Source organism: Garra rufa, chromosome 15 (assembly GCF_049309525.1).
Source record: "Garra rufa chromosome 15, GarRuf1.0, whole genome shotgun sequence".
Lineage (NCBI taxonomy): Eukaryota > Metazoa > Chordata > Actinopteri > Cypriniformes > Cyprinidae > Garra > Garra rufa.
In genome coordinates, this window is record NC_133375.1 from 44,683,664 (window position 1) to 44,708,728 (window position 25,065).

General features: G+C 34.1%; 1 protein-coding gene across 3 annotated transcripts; it reads left to right on the forward strand.

The window, feature by feature from the left end:
* Positions 1–1,256: 1,256 nt before the first annotated feature.
* Positions 1,257–22,125, forward strand: gramd2b (GRAM domain-containing protein 2B). 3 transcript variants are annotated; one of them, XM_073819726.1, is made up of 14 exons: positions 1,257–1,399; positions 6,868–6,987; positions 7,069–7,156; positions 9,593–9,662; positions 9,748–9,851; positions 12,680–12,775; positions 13,547–13,618; positions 13,700–13,768; positions 17,335–17,449; positions 17,540–17,647; positions 17,744–17,834; positions 18,794–18,895; positions 19,059–19,182; positions 21,080–22,125. In XM_073819726.1, exons 1-14 carry the CDS (start codon positions 1,290–1,292, stop codon positions 21,125–21,127), a joined length of 1,317 nt encoding a protein of 438 aa, XP_073675827.1. In that variant the 5' UTR covers positions 1,257–1,289; the 3' UTR covers positions 21,128–22,125. The 3 variants fall into 3 exon arrangements, with proteins under 3 accessions (XP_073675827.1, XP_073675829.1, XP_073675828.1); XM_073819728.1 differs by having other exon boundaries at positions 19,101–19,182; XM_073819727.1 differs by having other exon boundaries at positions 17,753–17,834.
* The last annotated feature ends 2,940 nt before the right edge of the window (positions 22,126–25,065 follow it).

Here is a 25,065-nt window from a genome sequence, read left to right on the forward strand (position 1 = left end):
TTTATGTCTTGCAGGAAAATGGAGTAGATGCCACCTTCTGGCTTCAGCAGATGGCTGTGAATTTGACTACGTTTCTCTTTTTTCTTTGAAAGTTTCAATAAATTAAACAATTTGTGAAAATACATTGTTTCATTGTGAAGTTATTTCTCCTGCATGTATCCTGCAGAAGACAATTTGCAGTTCTCCTATATTTCTGCATATCCATCCTGCACAATAATCCTGCAGGAACTGTATGTTTTAAACATACCTGTAGGAATGTAATTCCTGGAGGACATAATTCCTGCAGATAATTGTTTCCTTCATAGAATTCCTGCAGGTATTCCTACAGGAAAATGAGCTAAAAATCCTGTAGGAAATCTGCATAATATTCCTGCAGGATTCCTGCAGGTTTTTTTTGTAAGGGCGCTTGAACGCGGATTCAGCTGCGCAGAATTAGCACACTAAACGGCGTCCGAGTCGGTCTCGAAAGTGAAGTTTCGTGTTGTTTCCACCAGCGCGGAATTTTTTTCTTCACCATAATTGATGGATGTCTAAATTATAAAAATAAGGAGAAGCCTAAAAAAAGTCAGGGCCCATCTGCCCAGGCTGAAGTGCAGCTTTGATGTGCTGCCTGCAATACAGTAGGGCACTATTTTAATGCTTACACCCCCCCCCCCCCCCCCACTCAAGAGTCAAATGTCGCCCATCTACAGGGCAACTTCGGGCAATGTTGCTGTCACCGGTAGTTTACGGAAGTAGAGTGCGACTTGTCGTAGACGTCACGCAATGATTGGTCGCTAAGCGTCCTGTAGTGTGACATGTTTGGTACCCACGACACGACAAGATTTTAACCTGTCAAAATCGCATAGTCTGACACAGTGACTGTCGTAACCGACAAAAAAATCGTGTAGTCTGACCGGGGCTTAAGTCTATGGGATTTTGATGATTTTTAATCTTCCATTTGATGAAAACTATAAGTGAGATCAGTCTGAAATGATAGAGCACACTAAGTGAGATCAGTCTGAAGAGTTTGGAGAAGAAGAAGAATAAAAAGCTTAAGTAGCAGATCAGTAATGAGAAGTTATTTCCAAACTATTTCCTACATATTTTGACATAGATTTGTAGATTTGTTTAGTGGTTTTGGAGATGTGATCCTCTCTTGAGCTCAGTTTGTTTTGTTCAGCTGCAAATCTGCTTTAGTCAGCAAAACAGCAAAATCACTGATTAACTCGGAGCTGACTGTGGGTCAAAAGCTCCTCACAGAGCTTCAGAAGAGCCTCAGAAACGCTGATGATCCAAAGCAGATCCTGATGGAGAAACATCTAGTTTCTGAAGACTCTGTTCAAGGCAGAAATGATGCAGCGAGACCCATGTGCTCCGTTCCTCCTCATCAGCAGATGAACGAGAGTGTGTTACCGCGGTAAGATCAGCATCATCTTCTCTCATTCAATCAGATTCAGTTGTGATTCACAGAATAATGCAAAATGCATAGTCATCATTCTATTATCATAAATCAAGCATGGAGACATTTTGTGTTTGAGTTCATTTTAAATATCCATAATTTCAGATATTGTGTAATAATATGGAACAGAGATCATGTCTGTTGACTGTATATGAGCAGAAGGACTTTGTCTTGTGTTTTTTGGCAAACACTGAACATGAAGGTGAACCACCAGCCACTGACAGCAGATAAACACAGAAGAATCATTCTGAATAAACCTCCATCACAAAACCTTCGAACTTTCGAAAATAATGTTTTTTTTTTTCATTGGACATGATAGTTTGAAGAACCTTTAACATACATGGTGCTTTTAATGTTCTTTATAGAGAAAAAAGTTTCTTTAGATTGTTAAATAGTTTTTTTCACAGTAAGAAAAATTATTCTTTTAAGAAACTGTTAATGGAAAGATTCTTTTGAGAACCATAAAATGGTTCCTTTATGGCATCATTGCGAAAACAATATTGTGAGTTTGACGTTTTTCAGTCCTTTCAACTGATTCATTACAGCAAATCATTTTAGAGAGTCATTTGTTAATGATTCAGACTCAACTGTTCACACTGTAGTCATTAGACTGATTCATATTAGTGAGTCTGAGACTGTGAGTCTTTTTGACTGATTCATTACAGTGAATTGGTTAGAGAGTCATTTGTTCATGAATCAGACTCCACTGTTCACACTGTAGTCATTAGACCGATTCAAATTGTGAGTCTGAGACTGTTTGTGAGTCTTTTTGACTGATTCATTACAGTGAATCGGTTAGAGAGTCATTTGTTCATAAATCAGACTCAAATGTTCACAGTTTAGTGATTAAACTGATTCACATTGTGAGTTTGGGACTGTTTGTGAGTCTTTTTGACTGATTCATTATAGTGAATCAGTTATAAAATATTTGTTCATGAATCAGACTCAACTGTTCACACTTTAGTGATTAAACTGATTAATTTTGTGAGTTTAAGACTGAGAGTCTTTTTCATTGAATCATTGTAGTGAATCAGTTAGAGAGTCATTTGTTCATGAGTCAGACTCAACTGTTTGCACACTGTAGTCATTAGACTGATTCAGATTGTGAGTTTGAGACTGTGAGTCTTTTTGATTGAATCATTATAGTGAATCAGTTAGAGAGTCATTTGTTCATGAATCAGACTCCTCTGTTCACACTGTAGTCATTAGACTGATTCAGATTGTGAGTTTAAGACTGTGAGTCTTTTTGATTGAATCATTACAGTGAATCAGTTAGAGAGTCATTTGTTCATGAGTCAGACTCAACTGTTCACACTGTAGTCATTAGACTGATTCAGATTGTGAGTTTGAGACTGTTTCTGAGTCTTTTTGACTGATTCATTACAGTGAATCAGTTAGAGAGTCATTTGTTCATGAATCAGACTCCTCTGTTCACACTGTAGTCATTAGACTGATTCAGATTGTGAGTTTAAGACTGTGAGTCTTTTTGATTGAATCATTATAAGGAATCAGTTATAGAGTCATTTGTTCATGAGTCAGACTCAACTGTTCACACTGTAGTCATTAGACTGATTCCGATTGTGAGTTTAAGACTGTGAGTCTTTTTGATTGAATCATTATAGTGAATCAGTTATAGAGTCATTTGTTCATGAATCAGACTCAACTGTTCACACTGTAGTCATTAGACTGATTCAGATTGTGAGTTTGAGACTGTTTCTGAGTCTTTTTGACTGATTCATTACAGTGAATCAGTTAGAGAGTCATTTGTTCATGAATCAGACTCAACTGTTCACACTTTAGTGATTAAACTGATTCAGATTGTGAGTTTGAGACTGTTTCTGAGTCTTTTTGACTGATTCATTACAGTGTATCAGTTAGAATATTTGTTCATGAATCAGACTCAACTGTTTACACTTTAGTGATTAAACTGATTAATTTTGTGAGTTTGAGACTGTGAGTCTTTTTGATTGAATCATTACAGTGAATCAGTTAGAGAGTCATTTGTTCATGAATCAGACTCCACTGTTCACACTGTAGTCATTAGACTGATTCAGATTGTGAGTTTGAGATTTTTTCTGAGTCTTTTTGACTGATTCATTAGTGAATCAGTTAGAGAGTCATTTGTTCATGAATCAGACTCCACTGTTCACACTGTAGTCATTAGAATGATTCAGATTGTCAGTTTGAGACTGTTTCTGAGTCTTTTTGACTGATTCATTACAGTGAATCAGTTAGATAGTCATTTGTTCATGAATCAGACTCCACTGTTCACACTGTAGTCATTAGACTGATTCAGATTGTGAGTCTGAGACTGTTTCTGAGTCTTTTTTACTGATTCATTACAGTGAATCAGTTAGAGGGAGTCATTTGTTCATGAATCAGACTCAACTGTTCACACTTTAGTGATTAAACTGATTCAGATTGTGAGTTTGAGACTGTGAGTCTTTTTGATTGAATCATTACAGTGAATCAGTTAGAGAGTCATTTGTTCATGAATCAGACTCCACTGTTCACACTGTAGTCATTAGACTGATTCAGATTGTGAGTTTGAGATTGTTTCTGAGTCTTTTTGACTGATTCATTAGTGAATCAGTTAGAGAGTCATTTGTTCATGAATCAGACTCCACTGTTCACACTGTAGTCATTAGAATGATTCAGATTGTCAGTTTGAGACTGTTTCTGAGTCTTTTTGACTGATTCATTACAGTGAATCAGTTAGATAGTCATTTGTTCATGAATCAGACTCCACTGTTCACACTGTAGTCATTAGACTGATTCAGATTGTGAGTCTGAGACTGTTTCTGAGTCTTTTTGACTGATTCATTACAGTGAATCAGTTAGAGGGAGTCATTTGTTCATGAATCAGACTCAACTGTTCACACTTTAGTGATTAAACTGATTCAGATTGTGAGTTTGGGACTGTTTGTGAGTCTTTTTGACTGATTCATTATAGTGAATCAGTTATAAAATATTTGTTCATGAATCAGACTCAACTGTTCACACTTTAGTGATTAAACTAATTAATTTTGTGAGTTTGAGACTGTGAGTCTTTTTGATTGAATCATTACAGTGAATCAGTTAGAGAGTCATTTGTTCATTAATCAGACTCAACTGTTCACACTGTAGTCATTAGACTGATTCAGATTGTGAGTTTAAGACTGTGAGTCTTTTTGATTGAATCATTATAAGGAATCAGTTATAGAGTCATTTGTTCATGAGTCAGACTCAACTGTTCACACTGTAGTCATTAGACTGATTCCGATTGTGAGTTTAAGACTGTGAGTCTTTTTGATTGAATCATTATAGTGAATCAGTTATAGAGTCATTTGTTCATGAATCAGACTCAACTGTTCACACTGTAGTCATTAGACTGATTCAGATTGTGAGTTTGAGACTGTTTCTGAGTCTTTTTGACTGATTCATTACAGTGAATCAGTTAGAGAGTCATTTGTTCATGAATCAGACTCAACTGTTCACACTTTAGTGATTAAACTGATTCAGATTGTGAGTTTGGAACTGTTTGTGAGTCTTTGTCCAATTAATTATAGTGTATCAGTTAGAATATTTGTTCATGAATCAGACTCAACTGTTTACATTTTAGTGATTAAACTGATTAATTTTGTGAGTTTGAGACTGTGAGTCTTTTTGATTGAATCATTACAGTGAATCAGTTAGAGAGTCATTTGTTCATGAATCAGACTCCACTGTTCACACTGTAGTCATTAGACTGATTCAGATTGTGAGTTTGAGATTTTTTCTGAGTCTTTTTGACTGATTCATTAGTGAATCAGTTAGAGAGTCATTTGTTCATGAATCAGACTCCACTGTTCACACTGTAGTCATTAGAATGATTCAGATTGTCAGTTTGAGACTGTTTCTGAGTCTTTTTGACTGATTCATTACAGTGAATCAGTTAGATAGTCATTTGTTCATGAATCAGACTCCACTGTTCACACTGTAGTCATTAGACTGATTCAGATTGTGAGTCTGAGACTGTTTCTGAGTCTTTTTGACTGATTCATTAGTGAATCAGTTAGAGAGTCATTTGTTCATGAATCAGACTCCACTGTTCACACTTTAGTGATTAAACTGATTCAGATTGTGAGTTTGAGACTGTGAGTCTTTTTGATTGAATCATTACAGTGAATCAGTTAGAGAGTCATTTGTTCATGAATCAGACTCCACTGTTCACACTGTAGTCATTAGACTGATTCAGATTGTGAGTTTGAGACTGTTTCTGAGTCTTTTTGACTGATTCATTACAGTGAATCAGTTAGAGGGAGTCATTTGTTCATGAATCAGACTCAACTGTTCACACTTTAGTGATTAAACTGATTCAGATTGTGAGTTTGGGACTGTTTGTGAGTCTTTTTGACTGATTCATTATAGTGAATCAGTTATAAAATATTTGTTCATGAATCAGACTCAACTGTTCACACTTTAGTGATTAAACTGATTAATTTTGTGAGTTTGAGACTGAGTCTTTTTGATTGAATCATTACAGTGAATCAGTTAGAGAGTCATTTGTTCATTAATCAGACTACTCTGTTCACACTGTAGTCATTAGACTGATTCAGATTGTGAGTTTAAGACTGTGAGTCTTTTTGATTGAAACATTACAGTGAATCAGTTAGAGGGAGTCATTTGTTCATGAATCAGACTCAACTGTTCACACTTTAGTGATTAAACTGATTCAGATTGTGAGTTTGGGACTGTTTGTGAGTCTTTTTGATTGAAACATTATAGTGAATCAGTTAGAGGGAGTCATTTGTTCATGAATCAGACTCAACTGTTCACACTGTAGTCATTAGACTGATTCAGATTGTGAGTTTGAGAGGGTTTGTGAATCTTTTTTAACTTAAAAGCTTTATTGGCATTGATTAACCTTCAACATCCATGGAACCACTAAAAGTTCTTTACAGTGGAAAAATTTTCAAATGTTTTTTACAATAAACTGTTTGCTAAAACTTTCACAAAATAGCATTAATAGTCCTTCATTCGGAAGCAGGAAGTGAGTTTGTAGTGCTTGAGATTGAGTTTGCTGAAAGACTCTTGTTTCAGTAACACTAAACCACAGCGTGAATGCTCTTGTGTAACTGGAAGAGACGGGTCAGGTTAAATAACAAGTGACGAAGGCATTACTGGTAGAGGAGACGGTAAAACAGCACAGCTCTGTTGTCAGACATTAGTAAATAGTCTTCCAGAAATGGTTAAATAAGCCTCTGTAATGCAAGTTTTCCAGAAGATGTTTATAAGCTTGAAGGATCTCCAGAGGATCTCAGCAGGCTGAAGTGTTTCCCAAGGTAACATGAGATGTTTGTGCTCAGTCCTGTTGCTGTTTGCTTGTAAATTCGTCTTAAACTGATGTTTATAAAAATGCATTAATGTATTTGTACGGGTTTTTCTTTTTCCCATCTGTTTCACAGTCAGAATGCTGAAAACATAGACGAGGAGGAAGGACACAAGATGACGAGGCCCGACGCTTTCATCTCGCTGGATGCTGAAGCTGACGTCTCCATGAGGAGAAGAAAAGCAACCCTTGTCAGGTCCGTTCATGTGGTTTTAATCAAACATTAATCAAACACTTTCACACTGCAGCTTTACTCCAGATGTGTCTCTTGATTCAGATCCAAAACATTTGATCCGTCGCTGCTTCTGCAAGTCCAGAGTGACTCCGAATCCAAGTGTGAACGCAGGAAGCCGCAGTCCTGTCAGGTGCGTCCCAGTGCGATTTCACTAGCATTCACATACTATTAGTGTTTTTATTAATATAAAGAAAAAAATAAGTGGGATTTACTTTGTACCAGAAATTTGCTGTTAAATTTCACAAATAATTTCAAAGAAATGGCAAGAAAAACATGGACATTAAATTTTAAAGTAGAAACTGACTTTATAACACGCAATTGTGTTTATATTTCACAGTTCTGAGAAAAAAGTCAGAATTGTGAGTTTATGATGCAATTCTGAGGAAAAGGTCAGAATTGTGTGATATAAAGTCACAATTCTGACTTTATAACTTGCAATTGTGAGTTTATATACCACAATTATGACTTTATATCTTGCAATTCTGACTTTATAACTCCCAATTGCACATTTATATCTCACAGTTCTGAGAAAAAAAGTCAGAATTGCATATTTATTATGATGCAATTCTTAGAAAAAAGTCATAATTGTGAGATACAAAGTTGCAACTGTGACAAAAAAAAGTCAGTATTGCTAGTTTATTTCTTGCAATTCTGACTTTATATCTTACAGTTGTGAGTTTATATAACACAATTCTGAGAAAGAAAGTCAGAATTGCAAAGAAAGTCAGTTTATATCACGCAATTCTGACTTTATTTCTTGCAATTGTGTGTTTATATCTCACAGTTCTGAGAAAAAAGTCACAATTGTGAGTTTGATTCAATTGTGGGGAAAAAAAAATCAGAATTTTGAGTTTATTTCTTGCAATTCTGAGTTTATTTTTTGCAGTTGTGCACTTAAATCTCACAGTTCTGAGAAAAAAGTCAGTATTACGAGTTTATATCTTGCAATTCTAATTTAATTTCTTGCAATTGAGAGTTTATATACTGCAATTATGACTTTTTAACTTGCAATTATGCATTTATATTTCACAGTTTTTAGAAAAAAGTCAGAATTGTGAGTTTATGATGCAATTCTGAGGAAAAGGTCAGAATTGTGTGATATAAAGTCACAATTCTGACTTTATAACTTGCAATTGTGAGTTTATATCTCACAGTTCTGAGAAAAAAAGTCAGAATTGCATATTTATTATGATGCAATTCTTAGAAAAAAGTCATAATTGTGAGATACAAAGTTGCAACTGTGACAAAAAAAAGTCAGTATTGCTAGTTTATTTCTTGCAATTCTGACTTTATATCTTACAGTTGTGAGTTTATATAATACAATTCTGAGTAAGAGAGTCAGAATTGCGAAGAAAGTCAGTTTATATCACGCAATTCTGACTTTATTTCTTGCAATTGTGTTTATATCTCACAGTTCTGAGAAAAAAGTCAGAATTATGAGTTTATATGACGCAATTCTGAGATATAAGTCAGAATTGACTATTTCTCACAATTGTGAGTTTATATACCACAATTCTGACTTTATATCTAGCAATTTTGACTTTATAACTCACAATTGTGCATTTATATCTCACAGTTCTGAAAAAAGAATGTCGGAATTGCGAGATACAAAGTTGAAATTATAAGAAAAATAAGTCAGAATTCTGACTTTATTTCTCACAATTGTGAGTTTATGAATCAAAATTCTGACTTTATATCCAGCAACTTTATAACTTGCAATTGTGCAATTATCTCACATTTCTGAGAAAAAAGTCATAATTGTGAGATATAAAGTTGCAACTGCGAGATAAAAAAGTCAGTATTGCGAGTTTATTTCTTGCATTTCTGACTTTATTTCTCACAATTGTGCGTTTATATCTCACAGTTCTGAGGAAAAAAGTCAGAATTGTGAGATAAAAAGTCACAATTATTTTTCTTATTTTTTATTCAGTGGCAGAAACAGACTTCCATAAATTATCCTTGTTTTATTTAGTTTAATATTATTATTTAAATATATTATTATAAAATAATATTTTACAGGCTATTTTGAAGTCGTTATTTTTTCTGTTTTAATTTTAATTTTAGTTAAACCATATATTATAGTTGTAGTTTATTTAGTTATTTACTAGCAATATATTGCTAGTAAACTGCACAAATAACTACAAAGAAATGGCAAGTAAGTCATTAAATTAAAAATTTAAAGTAGAAAAACTAAAGTAGCATTTCCTTGTAAAATCTTTGTTGTATTTACAACTTTGAAAAATCATGTTTATGCTGTTTGTAGTTTTATTTCAGTTTTACTAGTTTTAGTTCACCAAGTTAAATGTTGCCTTGAAAACCTGCTGAAATAAAATAGGTTTAAAAAGTTTTTTGTATTTTATTTGATTTCAGTTAAAGTTTAATTTCAAGAATTTTTTAGGTTTTTTTTCTCCTCTAATGAGGAATGTTGAATGAATAAAATTTGAATCTACTCTTAAATTGTGCATCTAGTTGATTCAGATTAATTCAACAGATTTCATCAGGTTTTATTTACAGTATGAATGAATCGTGATCTACACCACTGAATGTGAAACATGTTGTGTTTCAGTCTCTGCGCACTAATATCCAGTACCACAAAGTTTTTAAAGACATAGGTGAAGATGAACAACTGAGACAGAGTATGTTCGACCAGTTTGATTTATTTCACTATTACTGAACATGTAAAGAAGATTTGATATTATAAATGTATTTTCCTGCATCCAGGTTACACATGCGCCCTGCAGAAGGACATCCTGTACCAAGGGAGACTGTTTGTGTCCGATAACTGGATCTGTTTTCATTCCAAAGTGTTTGGAAAAGACACTAAGGTACAACCTGAAAACTGCTGAAAAACAAATCTGGAATAACAAAGTTTTGTTTTTATTTTTATGACATAATGCTCATCAAGGCTGTATTTACTTGATAGAAAATACAGCAAAAATTGTGAAATATTATTTTAATTTTAAATAACTGTTTTCTATGTAAATATACGATGGAACCTATTGTATCCGTTGGCATTGTTCTTCTTCCGTTTCTTCTGCATTGAATCTATGGCCGCCCATAAAACTGCTTGCGGGAAAGTTGTGTAATTTGGCACACTTTTAGAGGCCAGTCTCAACATTAACCATAGTAAGTTTGGAGTCTCTAACTCAAACTCTCTAGCGCCACCACTTGTCCAAAGTTTCACTTTCTTTATGCTAATAACTTTTGAACCATAAGTTCAAAATTCTTTTTTTCTCTGAGTCCATGCCAAGTCGAATGAAGTCCAAAATTCAAAAATCTTAGGGTTTAGATTTTTTTTTTCTATTTTTAATAGTTCGTAAAACCTACAGTCGTGGCCAAAATTTTTGAGAATTACATAAATATTGGAAATTGGAAAAGTTGCTGCTTAAGTTTTTATAATAGCAATTTGCATATACTCCAGATTGTTATGAAGAGCGATCAGATGAATTGCATAGTCCTTCTTTGCCATGAAAATTAACTTAATCCCCAAAAAAAACTTTCCACTGCATTTCATTGCTGTCATTAAAGGTCCTCCTGAGATCATTTCAGTAATGGTCTTGTTAACTCAGGTGAGAATGTTGACGAACACAAGGCTGGAGATCATTATATCAGGCTGATTGGGTTAGAATGACAGACTTGACATGTTAAAAGGAGGGTGATGCTTGAAATCATTGTTCTTCCATTGTCCAACCATGGTGACCTGCAAAGAAACGTGTGCAGCCATCGTTGCGTTGCATAAAAATGGCTTCACAGACAAGGATATTGTGGCTACTGAGATTTCACCTAAATCAACAATTTATAGGGTCATCAAGAACTTCAAGCAAAGAGGTTCAATTCTTGTTAAGAAGGCTTCAGGGAGTCCAAGAAAACCCAGCAAGCGCCAGGATGGTCTCCTAAAGAGGATTGAGCTGCGGGATCGGAGTGCCACCAGTGCAGAGCTTGCTCAGGAATGGCAGCAGGCAGGTGTGAGCGCATCTGAACACACAGTGAGGACAAGACTTTTGGAAGATGGCCTGGTGTCAAGAAGGGCAGCAAAGAAGCCACTTCTCTCCAAAAAAAACATCAGGGACAGATTGATCTTCTGCAAAAAGTATGGCGAATGGACTGCTGAGGACTGGGGCAAAGTCATATTCTCCGATGAAGCCTCTTTCCGATTGTTTGGGGCATCTGGAAAAAGGCTTGTCCGGAGAAGAAAAGGTGAGCGCTACCATCAGTCCTGTGTCATGCCAACAGTAAAGCATCCTGAGACCATTCATGTGTGGGGTTGCTTCTCATCCAAGGGAGTGGGCTCACTCACAATTTTGCCCAAAAACACAGCCATGAATAAAGAATGGTACCAAAACACCCTCCAACAGCAACTTCTTCCAACAATCCAACAACAGTTTGGTGAAGAACAATGCATTTTCCAGCACGATGGAGCACCGTGCCATTAGGCAAAAGTGATAACTAAGTGGCTCGGGGACCAAAACGTTGACATTTTGGGTCCATGGCCTGGAAACTCCCCAGATCTTAATCCCATTGAGAACTTGTGGTCAATCCTCAAGAGGCGGGTGGACAAACAAAAACCCACTAATTCTGACAAACTCCAAGAAGTGATTATGAAAGAATGGGTTGCTATCAGTCAGGATTTGGCCCAGAAGTTGATTGAGAGCATGCCCAGTCCAATTGCAGAGGTCCTGAAAAAGAAGGGCCAACACTGCAAATACTGACTCTTTGCATAAAATTTGCCAATATCTTACAAACCGTTACTCCAATCCACACAAAGCCATCGTAGGAAATTTGGAAACATAGTGTGCTGGCAATATGCTAATGTCCAATTGCCAAAATTGTGATAGTAAGTTGCAAAAAAAAATGCAAACAAAGTCAGCCATCTGTCATTTTTTCTCTTCTCATATAGAAAAATGTCTATAACTCCAAAACAAAATGAGATATTTTCACCAAATTTGACACACATATGTATGAGCACACTCTAAGGACACATTGGCATTGTGTCTCTTGGTGGCACAACAAAACATGAAATTGTGATTGACTTCAATAGAGTATTATGATAAAAAAAAATGGCATATTTTTACCAATGCATTGGTGTACCATTACAAAACTTTGTATGTACCATCGAGACCATGACCTGAAAGTTTTCTAAATGTTTTGAGACAGTGCCACCTTGTGGTCAAAAGTGACAACCGATTATATTGTATTACTAGTGGTTGTTTTATGATTTTTCAACAATTTTGACTAAACTCACCTTAAAGTAGCTTCAATTACTCATTGCTGCACTTTTTCTGATGCTTTGCTTGCCTTGCCCCCATAATTGCTGCTTTCAGCTATATTTTATTTCTGCGATCAAAGCAGAAATGAAATGAGTTTTTAGCATCATTACGCCAGTCTTCAATGTCACGTGATGCTTCAGAAATCATACTAATATACTGATTTGCTGCCCAAGAAGTATTTCTGATTATTATCAGTGTTAAAAACAATATTTTTGTTGAATCTGTCATTGAATGTATTTGAAATAGAAATCTTTTGGAACATTAGACATGTCTTTTCTTTCACCATTAATCAATTTAATGCATCCTTGATGAATAAAAGCATTAATTTCTTGAAAAAAAAAAAAACAGTTATTTGATTCATATGCATCATATTGTTTTTATTTCAGATTGTGATTCCAGTTTCTTCAGTAGCAGTCATCAAGAAAACAAAAACTGCCATCTTGGTGCCAAACGCACTGGTTGTTTCTACAGCGCATGAGCGGGTAAAAGACATTTACAATACGTGTGTACAAATGTGCATTAATTTATGTTTAATTAATGCACAGATAATCACGAGTTAATGTATAATTATTGAAGAACTAAGCAATTTATTAATGATTACTACATCAGCAACTAATGAACATTCTGTATGATTCATAGATTAAGTAATCAATAAATTGTTATTAGTAAAATGTGTCATAATGTATGAATTCCCCAACAACCCCTTTTATTAACTAATAGTGTAAGTCGTGTATTTCAACTTGCAGTTGTCTGCTTTAATTAATCATTAGCTATAACTATATTACCTAACAATTAGTTAATAGTTCTGTGCCTCAATAAGTAAAGTCATAACATAAGGATATATTTGCAAATCATTAGCTAATGAGTAATTAAAGCAGACAACTGGAAGTTGAAGTACATAGCTTTGACCACTGTGGTAACTAACGCATGAATTTACACTATTAGTTATTAGGGAATTAATACATTATGGCACAATTAACTAATAACAATTTATTGATTACTTAATCTATGAATCATACAGAATGTTCATTAGTTGCTGATGTAGTAATCATTAATCAATTGTTTAGTTCTTCATTAATTATACATTAACTCGTTATTATCTGTCCATTAATTAAGCATGAATTAATGCTTATTTGTGCACACGTATTGTAAAGTGTTATCGACATTTCACTCTCATGTAAATAAACTTAAATAAACTTGTGAATTTGTCTGTAAATGTGTGTCTCTAATTGCTGTTATTGTGTTTTTTACAGCATGTGTTTGTTTCGTTTCTGTCCCGAGACACGACCTACAAGGTTTTGATGTCTGTTTGCCCTCATCTGGTTGTAAGTTCTTCAGTCACACACATTTAATTCAATTGAACTGAATCATGTTGTTTTTGATGAATAAATGTGGTCTGATTGCAGGAGAAGAGTCCTGGGATCAGTCAAATCCCATCCCAGAGCCTGAGAGGACATCCGACGTCTCTGCCAGCGGTACGAGTGACACTTTTATGGTTCACACTGTAGACCAATTCAGATGAGTCTTTTTGATTGATTCATTACAAAGAATCGGTTTGAAGAGTCATTTGTTCATGAATCAGACTCAACTGTTCACACTGTAGTCATTAGACTGGTTCAAATTGTGAGCTTGAGACTGTTTGTGAGTCTTTTTCATTGATTCATTACAAGGAATCGGTTCGGAGAGTCATTTGTTCATGAATCAGACTCAACTGTTCACACTGTAGTCATTAGACTGGTTCAAATTGTGAGCTTGAGACTGTTTGTGAGTCTTTTTCATTGATTCATTACAAGGAATCGGTTAGAGAGTCATTTGTTTATGAGTCAGACTCATCTGTTCACACTGTAGTCATTTGATTCACATTGTGTGTTTGAGACTGTTTGTGAGTCTTTTTCATTGATTCATTAAAATGAATCATTTAGGAGAGTCATTTGTTCATGAGTCAGACTCAACTGTTCACACTGTAGTCATTAGACTGGTTCAAATTGTGAGTTTGAGACTGTGAGTCTTTTTCATTGATTCATTACAAGGAATCGGTTAGAGAGTCATTTGTTTATGAGTCAGACTCAACTGTTCACACTGTAGTTATTTGATTCAAATTGTGATTTTGAGACTGTGAGTCTTTTTGATTGATTCACTACAAGGAATCGGTTAGAGAGTCATTTGTTCGTGAGTCAGACTCAACTGTTCACACTGTAGTCATTAGATTTGATTCAGATTGTGAGTTTGAGACTGTGAGTCTTTTTGACTGATTCATTACAAGGAATTGGTTGGAGAGTCATTTGTTTATGAGTCAGACTCATCTGTTCACACTGTAGTCATTTGATTCACATTGTGTGTTTGAGACTGTTTGTGAGTCTTTTTCATTGATTCATTAAAATGAATCATTTAGGAGAGTCATTTGTCCATGAGTCAGACTCAACTGTTCACACTGTAGTCATTTGATTCAGATTGTGATTTTGAGACTGTTTGTGAGTCTTTTTCATTGATTCATTAAAATGAATCATTTAGGAGAGTCATTTGTTCATGAGTCAGACTCAACTGGTCACACTGTAGTTATTTGATTCAAATTGTGATTTTGAGACTGTTTGTGAGTCTTTTTCATTGATTCATTAAAATGAATCATTTAGGAGAGTCATTTGTCCATGAGTCAGACTCAACTGTTCACACTGTAGTCATTTGATTCAGATTGTGAGTTTGAGACTGTGAGTCTTTTTGACTGATTCATTACAAGGAATCGGTTAGAGAGTCATTTGTTTATGAGTCAGATACATCTGTTCACACTGTAATCATTTGATTCACATTGTGTGTTTGAGACTGTTTGTGAGTCTTTTTCATTGATTCATTAAAATGAATCATTTAGGAGAGTCATTTGTTCATGAGTCAGACTCAACTGTTCACACTGTAGTCATTTGATTCAGATTGTGAGTTTGAGACTGTGAGTCTTTTTGACTGATTCATTACAAGGAATCGGTTAGAGAGTCATTTGTTTATGAGTCAGATTCATCTGTTCACACTGTAGTCATTTGATTCACATTGTGTGTTTGAGACTGTTTGTGAGTCTTTTTCATTGATTCATTAAAATGAATAATTTAGGAGAGTAATTTGTTCATGAGTCAGACTCAACTGTTCACACTGTAGTTATTTGATTCAAATTGTGATTTTAAGACTGTTTGTGAGTCTTTTCATTGATTCATTAAAATGAATCATTTAGGAGAGTCATTTGTTCATGAGTCAGATTCAACTGTTCACACTGTAGTCATTTGATTCAGATTGTGAGTTTGAGACTGTGAGTCTTTTTTACTGATTCATTACAAGGAATCGGTTAGAGAGTCATTTGTTTATGAGTCAGATTCATCTGTTCACACTGTAGTCATTAGACTGGTTCAAATTGTGAGTTTGAGACTGTTTGTGAGTCTTTTTGACTGATTCATTACAAGGAATTGTTTAGAGAGTCATTTGTTTATGAGTCAGACTCATCTGTTCACACTGTAGTCATTTGATTCAGATTGTGAGTTTGAGACTGTGAGTCTTTTTCATTGATTCATTAAAATGAATCATTTAGGAGAGTCATTTGTTCATGAGTCAGACTCATCTGTTCACACTGTAGTCATTTGATTCAGATTGTGAGTTTGAGACTGTGAGTCTTTTTCATTGATTCATTAAAATGAATCATTTAGGAGAGTCATTTGTTCATGAGTCAGACTCATCTGTTCACACTGTAGTCATTTGATTCAGATTGTGAGTTTGAGACTGTGAGTCTTTTTCATTGATTCATTAAAATGAATCATTTAGGAGAGTCATTTGTTCATGAGTCAGACTCAACTGTTCACACTGTAGTCATTTGATTCAGATTGTGAGTTTGAGACTGTGAGTCTTTTTGACTGATTCATTACAAGGAATCGGTTAGAGAGTCATTTGTTTATGAGTCAGATACATCTGTTCACACTGTAATCATTTGATTCACATTGTGTGTTTGAGACTGTTTGTGAGTCTTTTTCATTGATTCATTAAAATGAATCATTTAGGAGAGTCATTTGTTCATGAGTCAGACTCAACTGTTCACACTGTAGTCATTTGATTCAGATTGTGAGTTTGAGACTGTGAGTCTTTTTGACTGATTCATTACAAGGAATCGGTTAGAGAGTCATTTGTTTATGAGTCAGATTCATCTGTTCACACTGTAGTCATTTGATTCACATTGTGTGTTTGAGACTGTTTGTGAGTCTTTTTCATTGATTCATTAAAATGAATAATTTAGGAGAGTAATTTGTTCATGAGTCAGACTCAACTGTTCACACTGTAGTTATTTGATTCAAATTGTGATTTTAAGACTGTTTGTGAGTCTTTTTCATTGATTCATTACAATGAATCATTTAGGAGAGTCATTTGTTCATGAGTCAGACTCAACTGTTCACACTGTAGTTATTTGATTCAAATTGTGATTTTGAGACTGTTTGTGAGTCTTTTTCATTGATTCATTAAAATGAATCATTTAGGAGAGTCATTTGTTCATGAGTCAGACTCAACTGTTCACACTGTAGTCATTTGATTCAAATTGTGATTTTGAGACTGTTTGTGAGTCTTTTTCATTGATTCATTAAAATGAATCATTTAGGAGAGTCATTTGTTCATGAGTCAGACTCAACTGTTCACACTGTAGTCATTTGATTCAGATTGTGATTTTGAGACTGTTTGTGAGTCTTTTTCATTGATTCATTAAAATGAATCATTTAGGAGAGTCATTTGTTCATGAGTCAGACTCAAGTGATCTGTAATGATTAGAAAATTTTGAAAACGTGTGAATGGTTCTGAACTTTTCGTTAGTAAATCTGACTCCTGTTATTTTGTTAAGTGCAGTAAAGCTGCTCCCTATACAATTGAAAAGATCAAATGATCTTTCTTATTTTGTGATAAGACTGTGTGATGAAACATTTTTATAGATAGTTTTGATCCAGTTAACTAATATTAGGCCTTTTTTTGCAAATCTATTTATCCATTCAAGGCTGTGTTAAACATTGACACTGGTGTCTGTGCTCAGGATTTCACAGGAGATCTGTCAGATTTGGACGGTCCGGTCACACAGACGGGTCAGCACATAGACGACAGCAGCAGCTCCGACTGTCCAGAGTCACCAGAATTCATCAAAACTCCTAGTGTGTTTAAAGATCATGTCTTTGAATTTCAGTAACATTCTGATGTGTTACTGACTCTTTATTCTTTCATGACATGTGATTGTGTCATAGAATTCCCGAAACGATCCCAAGCTTTTATTGAAGTGACTAAAAGAGATGGTGAACTGGATTCTCACACACAACAAGAAACCAACGCCACTGGAAACTTACCATACACTGGTAAAACAATCACATACACAATCACAATCACACACACCTTGAGTCTTTCTTGGATCATCAGGCTTCAGTGATTTGTTGATGTCTGATGTGTTTTAGGTTTTTCAGGACTGGCAGAGGTGGAGTTCATGAAAACACTGCGGCCGGTGTCTCTCTCTCTGAACGCTCTGGTGATGATCTATCTGTCTCTGTGAGTCTATAAACTTCTCAGATATCATTCATTCATTCACTAGTGGTCAAAAAGTTTGGTGTATACAAAACATAATATTTTTGTTCAAGAAAAAATCATTAAATGTATCAAAAGTGACATTTTAATGTTACAAAATATTTCTATTTCAAATAAATGCTGTTCTTCTGAACTTTTGATTCATCTGTGAATCATGAAAAATAAAACATGTCACGGTTTCCACAAACATATTGTGCAGCACAACTGTTTTTAACATTAATAATAATCAGAAATGTTTTTTGAGCAGCAAATCGGTATATTAGAATGATTTCTGAAGGATCATGTGACACTGAAGACTGCAGTAATGATGCTGAAAATACAGCTTTGATCACAGAAATAAATTATATTTTAACAGATATTCACATAGAAAAATGCTATTTCAAATTTTAATAATATATCATTATTTTTACAGTATTTTTGATCAAATAAAAACAACAAAAAAACAGAGAGATGAGATGATGATGGAGAAACATGATCCTCCAGAAATCATTCTAATATGCTGATTTGCTGCTCAAGATACATTTCTGATTATTATCAATGTTGTAAACAGTTGTGCTGCCTGATATTTTTGTGGAAACTGTGTTACGTTTTATTTTTCAGGATTCAGGGATGAACCAAGTTTAAAAAAAGAGCATTTATTTGAAATAGAAATCAACTGTTTTCAACATTTGATAATAATCAGAAATGTTTTTGAGCAGCAAATCAGTATATTAGAATGATTTCTGAAGGATCTTGTGACACTGAAGACTGCAGTAATGATGCTGAAAATTCAGCTTTGATCACAGAAATAAATTACATTTTAACAGATATTCACATAGAAAACCACTATTTCAAATTCTAATAATATATCACATTTTTAGCATGTTTTTGATCAAATAAATGCAGGTTTGGTGAGCTGGTTTGATTTGCTCTTGATCTCTCAGGGTTTGTGTCCTGCTGTTGTCCTCGTGTTACATGGCGTTTAAGATCGTGTCTCTTGAGGAACGTCTGACATCTATTGTGTCAATGGAGTTTCCTCATAAAAGGTAAACTTATTCAATGGCTTTAACGGTCATTTATTTTTGTTAAAATTGCATAATTGGTGTTATTTGGTAAAGCAAATTTTTTCTTTTTTTTTTTACATTTTTTAATAATTCTAATATTTCATGCTTCATATAATCTGTTTTTGTTGTTATCTTTGTACATTAGATATCATGTGGCTCAATTCTGTATGCCTGCCTATGATTCCAGAGATGAATATCAAATCCTGTTTGCTGGGGATACAGCTGAGATCTACTCGGTTCTTTCTGCAAGTCTTCTGAAGCTGGAAAAGGTTTGTCTGTTTGAACACAACTGTACGTCTCAGAACAGAAAGATTGGTTTTCTTAATCAAACACAACTGTGTGTGCAAATGTGCTCACCCTTGGGCCATCCAAGATGTAGATGAGTTTGTTTGTTCATAATACACTCTTTAAAGGGGAAACACTGCAGGCGTTTTTCATGCATCTGTCAAGTTTGAGATTTTGGCCTTTTTGGGTTTTCATGAAGTGTTTTTTTTTTCAGACTAGTGGAAAGAAAACATACAAAGACACTGTTAAGTGTTTCTTTTATAGCACTTTATCTATTTGTGTCAATAGATTTCAATTACAATACATATTTTTAAAGGCCAAGAGTTTTTTCTCCTACTCTGAGCCATAAATCTCCACTTCAGCAGCACTTACACACACCACACTTTACATTTGTGTTCCTGTCTATATCCTGAAGGTTTTTACAAAGGGTTTTGTTCATATATCATTTGCTTGATTATATACATTTTCAGTGTTGGGGAGTAACTAGTTACATGTAACGGAATTAATTTACTTACAATTGTAATTAGTAACAGTTACAGAGAAAACATGTGTAATTAAATTACAGTTACTTGTGAAAAATGACAGCGATTAAAAAGGGGATTACATCTGAATTTTTTCACACACTCACCCCCACTTACAGATCTAATTGACTTCTTTCATAAAATGCTCTAAAATGAGACACTAATGTTTCAGGAGTTTAGGACACATGCTTATACGATAACTGTTTTATTTCCTATTTGGGTTTATAAATAAACTCTATTTTTTAAGATTGTTTTTTCCAAGGCATTTTTAGATGCTTGTGTTTCCTGTCATAACTATGCAAACATTTAATTTCAATATATATATATATATATAATATTATATTATATTATACTATATTTAATAATACATTTTTTTTTCAGCAATGCCAAAGAAGAACCATTCTTGGTTCCCCAAAGAACCTTTCAGTGAACAGTTCCTAAAAGAACCATTTTGAAGAACATTTTACAAATCTAAAGAACCTTTTTTGACTTTAAAGAACCTTTACTGCATTTGAAAGGTTCCATGGATGTTCAAGGTTCTTCATAGAACCATCGATGCCAGTAAATAACCTTTATTTTTAAGAGTGTATTTGTAGAAAAGTGAGGTTCCATCACTTGCTCACCAATGGATGTGAATGGGTGCCGTCAGAGTAAGAGTCCAAACAGCTGATAAAAACATCACAATGATCCACAAGTAAACCACACCACTCCAGTCCATCAGTTAACATCTTGAGAATAAGACAAAAGCTGAAACACATCCATCATGAAGACATTTTTAACTCAAATACGAGTCCATTATCTATGATAATGCTTCCTGCAGTGAAAAAGTGGTCTGGTCTGAATCAAGAGAGAAATCTGCGGAGATCAAGCACCGTTTACAAGCTAAAACAGCTCTAAACAAATATGTGGCTGGATTTTGATGTGAGAGACAACAGGAGATGGAGGAAGCATTATTATGGACTATGGACTGAGTTAAAATGTCTTAATGATGGATTTGTTTCAGCTTATGTCTTCTCCAGATGTTAACTGATGGACTGGAGTGGTGTGGATTATTGTGATGTTTTTATGAGCTGTTTGGACTCTCATTCTGACGGCACCCATTCACTACAAAGGATCCATTTGTGAGACAGTGATGGAATGACACATTCATACAAATCTGACGAACAAACTATATCTACATCTACATCTTGAATGACCTAAAGCTGAGCACATTTTCAGCACATTTTTAATTTTGGTTACTACTCCTTTAAGCATTGTGAAGATTTTAAAGATTTAAAGATGATCATATACAGTGATTAGGATTATGAGTGATCGCTGAGAGTCAGGAGCTCTTCTAAACAACACAATCATGCTGTTGCAGATTCACAGAAACCTGCAGAGACTGCTGGAGACTGTGTCTGAGGTCTGACTGAAGATCATACGGGAGGTTAAGGTAGTTCTCACAAAGGAAAACCCATGGAAATGAAAGCCATTCCAGTTTCTGTCACGATTTCACTGTTTAGTAGTAATAACTAGTAATCATTGGCTTTTATACAAGCATTAGATGTCATAAACATTAGGGTGACTGAACTGTATATTAACAATGAAATTACTCTGATATTTGTCTTTGTATGAATAATGTACAGTGATTCTTTCTGAATCTCATTAGATATACACTGCAGCTCAAAAGTTTGGAATCAGTAAGATTTTAATGCCTTTTAAAGACTTTTTTGCTCTGTGTTTATTTGATTAAAAATACCGGAAAAAAAACTGTAATATTGTGAAATGTTAATGCAATTTAAAATAGTGGTTTTCTATTTTAATATACTTTAAAATGTAATTTATTTCTGTGATGCAAAGCTGAATTTTCAGCATCATTGCCGCAGTCTTCAGTGTCACATGATCCTTCAGAAATCATTCTAATATACTGATTTATTATCAATGTTGGAAACAGTTGTGCTGCTTAATATTTTTTGGAACCTGTGATACTTTTTTTCAAGATTGTTTGATCAATAAAACGTTCAAAAGAACAGCATTTATTTAAAATAGAAAACTTTTGTAACAGTTAACACCTTGTTCAAAGTTTGGGGTCAGTCATTTTTTCTTTCTTTCTCTCTTTGAAAGACAATATAAAGCCAAAAAATATTAAGCAGCACAACTGTTTTTAACATTGATAATAAAAGTATGAAATGATGAAAATTCAGCTTTGCACCACAGAAATAAATTATATTTGAAGGTATATTTATATAAAAAACTGTTATTTTGAATTGCAAAAATATTTCAGAATATTACTTTTTTTTAATAAATAAAAGGGACTTTGATGAACATAAGAAAAAAATAAATAAATAAAAATCTTACTGATCCCAAACTTTTGAGCAGCAGTATACATGAATGAAAAACAATGTATTTTTTGTCATTAGTAGTGAATAAAGTTTGTATATGAAGATTTTCATGTCATCAGTGTTTTGTCAGCTCCGATCGGGGAAGTTTTGAGATGCTTGTCATCGTGGGCCGAACCGGATCTGATGATTTTGTGTGTGGTTATTGTAATTTAATGAGGCACAACCTGCAGATGTTCACAAAGAAACACAAACCCTGCTGCGTTTATTTCTCTGGATGAAATGGGATAGTGAGTGAGGCATGACGAATGAAGAAAAACAGAGCACACTGAACGTATGAGAAAGACAAAGCGGTTTTCCTGATCCCATGTTCTCTGAAACACAATGTTCTTTTGAGGGCGGTGGTTTACGAAGGATCTCTTTCAGCACGGCATTGTAAAGAGTTGGCTTGTGAAAGAGCGTCTTGTGTTATATGCTAATGTGACTGAATGTCATCCCTCCTCTCCACAGAAAACCATTGTTTCACTCCCAACTGGAATGAGGATGAGTGATGGGACGAGGGGAGATTGAGGTTTTGAGCTCTTAAACAGTGTTAGGGAAAGCTACTTTTAAAAGTAATGCGTTACAATATTGAGTTACTCCCTAAAAAAGCAACTAATTGCGTTACTTTTTGTAAAGTTATGTGTTACAATATTGAGGTGCTCCCTAAAAAAGCAACTAGTTATTTTACTTAGTTACTTTATGGAAAGTAATTCGTTACAATATTGAGTTACTCCCTAAAAAAGCAACTAATACGTTGCTTAGTTAATTTATGGAAAGTAATGCGTTACAACAGGGGTTTTCAAACCTGTCCTGGAGCCTCCCCTGCCCTGCACATTTTGCTTGTCTCTCTCATCTAATACACCTGATTCAAATCATCAGCTCATTAGTAGAGACTGCAAGACCTGAATTGGGTGTGCCTAATAAGGGAGACATACAAAATGTGCAGGGCAGGGGAGGCTCCAGGACAGGTTTGAAAACCCCTGCGTTACAATATTGAGTTACTCCCTAAAAAAGCAACTAGTTATTTTACTTAGTTACTTTATGGAAAGTAATGCGTTACAATATTGAGTTACTCCCTAAAAAGCAACTAATTACGTTGCTTAGTTACTTTTTGGAAAGTAATGCGTTACAATATTGAGTTACTCCCTAAAAAGCAACTAATTACGTTGCTTAGTTACTTTTTGGAAAGTAATGTGTTACAATATTGAGTTACTCCCTAAAAAAGCAACTAGTTGTTTTACTTAGTTACTTTTTGGAAAGTAATGTGTTACAATATTGAGTTACTCCCTAAAAAAGCAACTAATTACGTTACTTAGTTACTTTTTGGAAAGTAATGCGTTACAATATTGAGTTACTCCCTAAAAAAGCAACTAATTACGTTACTTTTTGTAAAGTTATGTGTTACAATATTGAGTTACTCCCTAGAAAAGCAACTAGTTATTTTACTTAGTTACTTTTTGGAAAGTAATGCGTTACAATATTGTGTTACTCCCTAAAAAAGCAACTAATTACGTTACTTTTTGTAAAGTTATGTGTTACAATGTTGAGTTACTCCCTAGAAAAGCAACTAGTTATTTTACTTAGTTACTTTTTGGAAAGTAATGCGTTACAATATTGAGTTACTCCCTAGAAAAGCAACTAGTTATTTTACTTAGTTACTTTATGGAAAGTAATGCGTTACAATATTGAGTTACTCTCTAAAAAAGCAACTAATTACGTTGCTTAGTTACTTTTTGGAAAGTAATGCGTTACAATATTGAGTTACTCCCTAGAAAAGCAACTAGTTATTTTACTTAGTTACTTTATGGAAAGTAATGCGTTACAATATTGAGTTACTCTCTAAAAAAGCAACTAATTACGTTGCTTAGTTACTTTTTGGAAAGTAATGTGTTACAATATTGAGTTACTCCCTAAAAAAGCAACTAATTACATTGCTTAGTTACTTTTTGGAAAGTAATGTGTTACAATATTGAGTTACTCCCTAAAAAAGCAACTAATTACGTTACTTTTTGTAAAGTAATGTGTTACAATATTGAGTTACTCCCTAGAAAAGCAACTAGTTATTTTACTTAGTTACTTTTTGGAAAGTAATGCGTTACAATATTGAGTTACTCCCTAGAAAAGCAACTAGTTATTTTACTTAGTTACTTTTTGGAAAGTAATGCGTTACAATATTGAGTTACTCCCTAAAAAAGCAACTAGTTGTTTTACTTAGTTACTTTTTGGAAAGTAATGCGTTACAATATTGAGTTACTCCCTAAAAAAGCAACTAATTGCGTTACTTTTTGGAAAATAATGCGTTACAATATTGAGTTACTCCCTAAAAAAGCAACTAATTATTTTACTTAGTTACTTTTTGGAAAATAATGCGTTACAATATTTAGTTACTCCCTAAAAAAGCAACTAGTTACGTTGCTTAGTTACTTTATGAAAAGTAATGCGTTACAATATTGAGTTACTCCCTAAAAAAGCAACTAGTTATTTTACTTAGTTACTTTTTGTAAAGTAATGTGTTACAATATTGAGTTACTCCCTAAAAAAGCAACTAGTTATTTTACTTAGTTACTTTTTGTAAAGTAATGCGTTACAATATTTAGTTACTCCCTAAAAAAGCAACTAGTTATTTTACTTAGTTACTTTTTGTAAAGTAATGCGTTACAATATTTAGTTACTCCCTAAAAAAGCAACTAGTTATTTTACTTAGTTACTTTTTGTAAAGTAATGTTACAATATTGAGTTACTCCCTAAAAAAGCAACTAATTACGTTACTTAGTTACTTTTTGTAAAGTAATGTGTTACAATATTGAGTTACTCCCTAAAAAAGCAACTAGTTATTTTACTTAGTTACTTTTTGTAAAGTAATGCGTTACAATATTTAGTTACTCCCTAAAAAAGCAACTAGTTATTTTACTTAGTTACTTTTTGTAAAGTAATGTTACAATATTGAGTTACTCCCTAAAAAAGCAACTAGTTATTTTACTTAGTT